The sequence below is a fragment of the Rhea pennata genome, chromosome 11 (assembly GCF_028389875.1).
Source record: "Rhea pennata isolate bPtePen1 chromosome 11, bPtePen1.pri, whole genome shotgun sequence".
Lineage (NCBI taxonomy): Eukaryota > Metazoa > Chordata > Aves > Rheiformes > Rheidae > Rhea > Rhea pennata.
Genome location: NC_084673.1, coordinates 12418660 through 12427007, shown reverse-complemented (window position 1 = coordinate 12427007; position 8348 = coordinate 12418660). Strand labels below are relative to the sequence as shown.

At 59.7% G+C, this 8348-nt stretch overlaps 1 protein-coding gene across 1 annotated transcript; it reads left to right on the top strand.

The window, feature by feature from the left end:
• Positions 1–3968: 3968 nt before the first annotated feature.
• LOC134145364 (transcription factor SOX-3-like) lies at positions 3969–4949 on the top strand. The gene has a single exon (XM_062584776.1). It carries the CDS (start codon positions 3996–3998, stop codon positions 4947–4949), a length of 954 nt encoding a protein of 317 aa, XP_062440760.1. The 5' UTR covers positions 3969–3995.
• Positions 4950–8348: the final 3399 nt, after the last annotated feature.

Here is an 8348-nt window from a genome sequence, read left to right as displayed (position 1 = left end):
TTATTATTATTATTATTATTATTACTTTGCGGGAGACGAGCTTTGGTTTCCTAGCGGGGGTCTGGGCGATGGAGCTCTCAACCACCTACCTTGCGCGGGGAAGTTTCGAGGACAAGTCCTCGGCGATCTCGCTTGGGAGTTAGGCTGGGGGCCGGGGGCTTGTTTTAATAATAGGATTAAATGGGGCCGGTTTGGTGCATAGGGTTATTCTAGGAAAGCCAGCGATTCTTTCTGACGCGGTTCCAAGATTCCCCAAACCTCTGCTGGAGGTGCAATTAACAGATATTAATGGCTATTGCATATTAAGCGCTGACCACGAAAGAAGCGCACGGTCCCTTTCAAACGTGCCGTTTCGGCCGGGGGGTTTCTCTCGCCTTCAGGTCGGATTGTGCTGTAAAGTCCCGATTTCGCCTCACGCTCCTTTGTCACCAGAAAGAAAAAAAGAAAGAAAGAAACAAGAAAATAACCAAACGGAGGGCTTCCCTGGCTTTGACGAGTGTGTTTAGACGGGGACGAGAGGCGGCCGGCCCCGCCGGGCACAGGGGCTCCGCAGCCCCGGGCGGCTCTCCCGGGAGCAGGAAGCGGCTTTACGAAACGGGCTCCAGGCGCCAGGGCTTGCTCCTGTGCCCCGCTTATTGCGCTCGCTGGGTGCTCTCCTGCCTTCCTCGCTCCCCTACCCCAGGGCACCTCCGCAGGCTCCGTGCACCGGGACGGGCAGGACCGAGGCGCCCGCGGAGTCCTGAACCCGCTTGTGGCCGCAGGCCGTTTGCGCGGTGCGTGCGGGGGGGCGAAACCTCTTCGCGGGCCGTGCAGCTGCCTTGCGGCAGCCGCGGGCGGCGCCGCGCTTCCTCCCCGGCCCGCGCGGCCCGGCCGCCGGGTGCAGTTCCCAGACCGGGGCAGAGAGAAGGAGCCGCTTCTCCCCGCCGTCCCACCTGCGTTTTGAGAGAGCAGCTCCGCGGCCGAGCGCGCACCTGCGGAGCTGCCCTCCGCGCCTCCCTGCCCTCGCCCCTTCCCGGGAGGCTCCGGGCCGCGCTGCGCGGCTGCGGAGGAGCCGCCGCCGCGCTGCTGGCCGAGACCTGCAAGCGGCGGCAGCGCCGTGCGAGGCCGGTTGCCCCGGGAGCTCCCGCGGCGGCCCGGGCGCGGCGCCGGGAGGGGGTCGAGCGTCCCGCTAGCAGGGGCGCTGCCGGGCGGCAGCGGAGCGGGCCCGTGGCTCTCTCCTCGGGCGCTCAAACCGGCGGCGCCTGAGAAATCCTCCCGGGCGCTTTGTGTGTGCGCCCATCGCTGAAACCGCGGCAGAGCGGTGTCGGAGAGCGGGGGGGCTCGGGCAGCGTGTTCCTGCTCGCCCCATCTTCTGGAAATAAGGATCAGCCACATTTTGTAAGTGCTCCTAAGAGCGTGTGCGATATCGGCATCTTAGCGCAGTGACCTTGAAAGCCTGTGGAGATACGTGAGCCTCTACTTACTTTTTATGCAGCCAGGTTTATATTTACCTATAACAATATTAGTCATATTTCAAGAAAAATAGACTGATTTGGAAATAATTCCTATCTTAAGAGGTTAAATGGAGTGTGCTCCTTGAAAAAAAAATGTTTTGATTTAATTGGAGTCGCAAACAGCGCAAAGACAAATTGAGAGACAAAATAAAGGAGCCTGCAACTTAACGTTGTAACATTTATTTACACCTTTTAGATACCGAAAGGAAACGCTCATCACAGAGCTTTCAGCACGTTCTCTAACTCCATCTACCATCTCATTTTTTAGTTGCATGCGACCAAGTGTATTTAGTCTCCCCAAAAAAACGTTCATATCAAGTCGTTTTAAAGAACAGTCGAAACCGATATCAGAGAATCTGTCTTCCATCCCAGCCTGGCACATCTTAAACCTCGATTGGAGCGGTCAAAATATTTGGAGGGGACCGAGCTGAAATACAGCTGCTTGAAGCCCTTCCATTATGTGGCAAAAGTTATAAGGGAACTGCTAGCGAAGTGTGTGCTTTCTAGCATGATAGTAGTTGGAAACAAAACCTTCCGCTGTCACCCTGTTCTTTCGGGCTGCGATGTTTTGGCTTCACCCGTGAACACACCAGGATCAAAACAAACAAAACCAAAGTGCTGGCTGCACTGTAGGTCCTCGCAAGTGGGATTTATTTTGCCTTCGATTTTGTTCAACAGATGAGTTTGTCAAGTTAGGACAACAAAATCCGTACAAAGTGAGTGACATCCTAAACTGGTAACTGAATATAGTGCTCAGATCTCCTCAGATAAAAATACCACTGCGGCACGGCAGTGTTTTCTGAATACCAGCGCTGCCGCTGTGTGCCGGCACACGCTGTGTCCCGTTTCGCTTCCCCGGCCGAGGACGCACTGAGGCGGGCGCGGCGCCGCAGCCCGCTCCGCTCCGCCGGGTGCAGCCCCGAGCCTCCTCTCCGCCCTCACGAATTAGCATCGTTATTGCAATCTTCTCTGTACGGCAAAACCAAAGGGCTGCCGGGCCGGGGGAGGCAGGCTCCGGGCCGGCCCCCAGTGCGGGCGGTAGCGGCGGGCACTTCCCCGCCGCGCCGGGGCGGCCGCGGCCCGCCGCGCTCCCCACCTGCTCCGGCCGCGGGCTCCCCGGCGGCTTCGAGCGGCTCAGCTCGCCTCCCCCGCCCCGGCGCGCCCGGCTTCCCACGGCGGAGCTACAGCGGGGCTCGGAGCGAGCAGGAGGAGGAGGAGGAAGAGAAAGGAAGGGGGGAACACAGGGCAGCGCGCCCCTGTCCTTGCCCCGGTCCTGCGGAGGCAGGAGAAAGTGAGACGAGGCGGCCGGGCGGCTCCGTCTCCTCGGTGCCTTTAAGGAGCTGCCAGCCCCGTCCTTGCAGGTGCGTGTGCCGTGCCTCTGGGGAAGGAAGGAAGGAAAAAGGAGGGAAGGGGAGGAGAGGGAAGGAAAGGGAAGCCCGTGATTGACAGCTCCAGCGAGCTTCACTCCAGCCGCGCCCCCCCCTTCCCCCCCGCCAAAGTTTTCTTTCACACGGACGGGACTTCGCTGTTGCCATGAAAACGTGGGTTTTTTTGCAAGTGCCTCCTCCCCCCCCAGCATGGGGCAGCCGAGTGGAAAAACGCAAGTGGCAAAGTGTTGGCCGCGCGTGGGGCTGACTGGGCGGCGCGGAGCCACCCTCGGCGCCGCCGCCTGCCCCGCGCTGGGGGGACCAGGCACCTGCGCGCCCCCGAGCCCGGGTGGCCCCGCCGGCCTTGACGCGGGGACCGGAGCAGCCTGGCGGCCCGGTCGCTGGTCCGGGGCGCGCACCGCCGGCTCCCGCCCCGGAGAGGGCTCACAAGGGGAAGAGCTGAGGCCCCCCCCCCCTCCCCCGCTGCGGGCGGCCGTGCAGCGCGGGCTCCCCCCTCCCCTGGCAGCCCCTCCTGGCTTGGCACCGGACGCGGCATCCCGCCCGGGAGCCCCAAACCCCTTTGTGCCCGGCAAGCGCCCGGCCCCGCTCGCAGCGCCCAGCTCCTCCTCCCCTCGCCGACGGCCCGGCCCGGCCCGGCCCGGCTCCGGCCCCGCGGCTCCGGCTCTGGCCGCGCGGCGGAGGCTCCCCGAGCGCCGGCGGTGCCGGGCCCCGGCGGGGCGCGGCCGTGGGGACCCGCGGCCCGAAGCGCCACCTTCGCCCGCGCCCGGCGGGGCCGCTGCCGGCCGTCGGGGCCTGCCGGGAGCCGCGCGCTGATTGGCCGCCGCCCGCTCATTTATAGCCCGTCAATCAAAGGCCCCGCGAGAGCTGCGCGCACTGCTCGGCGCGGCCGCGGGACGCGCAGCGCAGCGCGCAGCACCGCACTCAGGCGCTGCCTCCGCCCGCCGGGCAGGCGGAAAAACTTCCTCCACCTTTTGCAGCAGCCGCCCAGACCGGTTCTTTCCCCTCGGTTTTTTTTGTTGTTTTGTGTGTGTGTGTGTGTGTGTGGTTTTTTTTTCTTTTCGCTTCCTCTCCCCGACTCGGTGCCACCCTGGCGCACCTCTTGCCGGCTCCGGCCATGTACAGCATGCTGGAGACTGAGATCAAGACGCCGCAGCCCACGCCGGGCAGCGCCGGGGGGAATCCCGCTCCGGGGGGCAACGGCAAAGCCGGCGGCGGCGGCGCCAGCAACGGAGCGGGGGCCGGCTCGGACCAGGACCGGGTGAAGCGCCCCATGAACGCCTTCATGGTGTGGTCGCGGGGCCAGCGGCGGAAGATGGCCCAGGAGAACCCTAAAATGCACAACTCGGAGATCAGCAAGCGCCTCGGGGCGGACTGGAAGCTGCTGAGCGACGCCGAGAAGCGGCCCTTCATCGATGAGGCCAAGCGTCTGCGGGCCGTGCACATGAAGGAGTATCCGGATTACAAATACCGGCCCCGTAGGAAGACCAAGACTTTACTGAAGAAGGACAAATATTCCCTGCCTGGCAACCTGCTGGCTCCCGGGGGGGGCAACGCGGTGAGCAGCCCTGTCGGGGTGGGACAGAGGATTGACACTTATGCCCACATGAACGGCTGGACCAACGGGGCTTACTCCCTCATGCAAGACCAGCTGGGCTACAGCCAGCACCCGGGCATGAACAGCCCCCAGCTGCAGCAGATGCACCGTTACGACATGAGCGGCTTGCAGTACAGCCCCATGATGTCCACGGCCCAGACCTACATGAGCGCCGCTTCCACCTACAGCATGTCCCCGGCCGCCTACGGCCAGCAGCCCTCCTCGGCCATGAGCCTGGGCTCCGTGGGCTCCGTGGTGAAGTCGGAGCCCAGCTCGCCGCCTCCGGCCATCACTTCCCATTCGCAGAGGGCCTGCCTGGGCGACCTGCGGGATATGATCAGCATGTATCTCCCCCCGGGGGGCGATGCCACAGACCCTTCCGCCCTGCAGGGCAGCAGGTTACACAGTGTCCACCAGCACTACCAGAGTGCCGGGACTGGCGTCAATGGTACCGTACCACTAACTCACATATAATAGTGGGCTGCTCCGGGCGGCTCCCCGTCTTAATCCTTAACCCCACCACCGCTCCTTGACTCTTTCGGGACGTACGGCAGTGTTGCTCGGCTTAGCAGACTCGATACTAACTTTGAAGAAACTTTAAAAGGAAATCCGTTAGATGTGTCCTTTTTGTACGAAAAGAGAAAAAATATTTGAGCAAGCTGTTATTTTAACAGAGCACAACTCCTGCCTCCTAAAAGCCCCTGTGAAGTTTTTTAAACCACGGCAACTTCTTTCTTGGTTTCCACTAGGTTGGGCACTATGTTTTATTCGCTTAAAAGTTCTTAAGAAGGTCTTGAATCTTCCAGCTTGATTCTTAGCGTTGCAATGAAAGACGGCGGGCTTTTGTTTTTAAACTCAGTTGTTCAGGTGTTTACATTTCCATTGTGGTTTCTTTAAAAATGTTGTGTTCTTCCCATCCTATTAAGTTTCGCTTGGTTTCTATCAAAAAATCTGTAGTTTTCACGACGTTTTAACTTCAGGGGTTTGTTCCTTAAAAGGGGAGGGGAGGGAGAGAGCTGTGCGGGTCGCAAACGCATTTCTTTTATTTATAGTAAGTTGTGTGTCTGGGTTTTTCTTAAGCTGTAAACTTATGTAAATCGGTTTGTGAGTTTTACTGTGAACCATGTTTTGACATATCAGATGAAGAAACGTTTTAGTTTGTTTACCGGATTTCTTCCAAAAAAAAAAAAAAAAAAAAAAAAAAGTGAAGTTAATCGAAACACTCCTCTTCCTTCCCCTTCCGTCTTCCTAGTCCTCGTTTTCTTCCTTATTCTAAACGAAGAGAGATCAATAAATTTTATATGAGGCATTTGGGGCGTCTGCGGGCGGTTTGTGGGGCGGAGCGGAGCGCGGGGCCGCGCAGCGCGGTTCGCCCGGCCCGGCCCGGCCCGGCGGCGCCGCCGCTTGCCGCCGCCACCCCGCTCTGCGCCGGGCCGAGGAGCCGCAGCCCGCCCGTGGCTTTTTGGCAGGGTTTCTGCCGCAATCACCTCGTGGTGGTTTGTTTCCAGAGGCGGTGGGAGAAACGAGGGCGCCGTCGAGGTGCCTCTTTCCAGGTGAAGAGAAGAGGGAGCCGGGCCGGGAAGCGCGGCGGCTTCCGAGGGGCCGCGCAGCGCCGGCGCCGCGGTCCGCCGGCCGCGGGCACTTGTTGCCTTCTCTGGCCGGCGGCGAGGGAAGCGGGTTAAACGCGTGCGCCCCGAAATTGTGCCCTGGAGGATTTGCCTGGAAGCCGAACTCGGCTGAAATATTTACAGAAGTAAAACCGCTGGGGACCTCTTAATTAGACTCTATTAAAAATGAATGGTTACAGGAGTCCCCAGAGGAAATAAATAATTCAATCATTCCGGTGTGTTTGGCGAGTGTTTTAGTCGGGACAACTACTGCTCTTTTTCAGGGGGCCGCGTTGTTCTGCGGGGTGGTTGTGGTGCTGCGGGCGCTGCTGCCCCGGCCCCGCGCCGCCACCGCCGCCCGGGGCGGGCCGGGAACCGCTCATCCCGCCTTCGGCTCCGCGGCAGCGCGGCGGCTCCGCGGCCAAAGTTTCCCGGCCTTTCCCCCGCAAGTGCCCCCGGGCTGCCGGCTTTGTGCGCCGGCCCGGCGGGGCTGCGCGCCCGGCTTGGACCGTGCCAGGAGCTGGGCAGCAGCTCCGCGGCCGCAGCGCCTTTGCAAACGGTCGGTACGTTTCCCCGCACACCCCCCCCCCCCCCCACACACACACACACACCGTCCCTGTGTTTCGTTTGGTTCGGGTAACCTTTTCGCTGTCTTAATAGAGAAGACAAGGGAAGGGGAGGGTTTGGGCTTTTGGTTCGTCTGGGTATTTTTGTTATGTCTTGTTTGGCTAAAGGGGCCCGCTCGGATCCCTCTTTGTGAGCTGCAGGTCGGGGGAGGCATCGTGCCCCTCCGCTGCCCACTTACAGCGGCCGAGATCTGCCACGGGGAGCAGGAGCCGCCTTCCCTGCTCCGGCTGCTCTGCGCCCTCGCCCGCCGGCCAGGCCCGGGCCCCGCGCCGGGGAAGGCACCAGCAGCGCGGGGTGCCCCAGCCCTCAGCGCCCAAGCTCACTTGCCTTTAGGAAGCTTGTCTGGGGCTCAGCCTTGTTCTGCTTCTCTTCCGGCACTTCCAAGAGAAAAGTCGATGTTAGGAAACACGTGGAGAGCCCTCTTCCCTGCTGCAGTGTGCCTAGCTCCTAGTAACCCCTAGGGCGCAGGGGACTGTCCCCACAGAAGAGCCCCCGCAGGAGCCCACACGTGCTGCCCTTGAAGTAGGTAAACCCCTGGGGCAATGTGTGTGCTCTCCTGCTCAGGAGCAGCAGGATTTGGGGGGCAATGGCTTTGCAACGGGGGTTGGTGCAAACCCAGTAAGTTCCTTCCATAACGTTTCTAGTGAAATGCCTGACAAACATGCGGCACTGCTTTCCCCCCCCTTCTACTGCCACCCGTTATGAGCCCTGTGGAGAGAAGCAGCCCCGTGGCCTGGAGTTCTGGGGGAAGGTGGTAAGGTCAGTTATGCTGGTGCAGGGGGGAATGCAGGGGCAGCGGTAGGTCCCATTTCATCTCTGCTCTGAGCTGAACTGCTCCCCAGGGCTCTGCTGAACAGGCAGTACCGGAAAAGCCCTTGGAGAGGAAGCACAAGATCTGTTCCCGCCAAAGAGCTCTCCCTCAGCCCTCCCAGCAAGGTGTCCGTAGCAGGTCTCTGACAGAAGTGATGGCTCCCGAGCAGGTGAAGCTCTACCAGCAAGGGATTATATTTGCTGCCTTCAGAGTTGAATTGCACCTGCATCACTGTAAATAGCTGTTCTCTTCATCTAAGTTCTCTGGAGTGGATTTTCTGATATGAAAGTGCAGAAACACCACTCTTCAAAGGTTCTCAGTATTTGAGTTGAAGTTACTCTTGTCAAATGCTGTAAGTTAGGGCCTGAGGAGAGTTTGTAAGCAAATCCCCATAGGCTTGCAGGGAGATTTTTTTCATAGTGTGATTTGTTCTCTCTGAAAGCCCGTCTCAATAGTTTGGATGCTTTTCCCGAGCTATTGATTTTCAGATGCCCAACGTCCTCCATACAGTTTTCAGCTTCCTAGGGCTCAACTTGACCATTAGTTGCTGGCCATGGGCAGTGTCTTGTGGAAATGGTGGTAAACAGGCCCACACACCACTGGATGTGGGAGAGACCCATTGCCAGCAGACACTAATGAGCCCAAACTTGTACAAATATATACTCTGACTCTTCCTCCCCAAACCTGTATTTTTCATCAGGGAGCTGACAGCAAAGACGGAGAAGTGCCTGAAGGACAACAACTTTAAAAAAGTACCATTACATCCTTTGCTTGGACTTGGGAAATTTGCCTGAGGAACACATGCAGAAACATGTTCCCTTTAGAAGT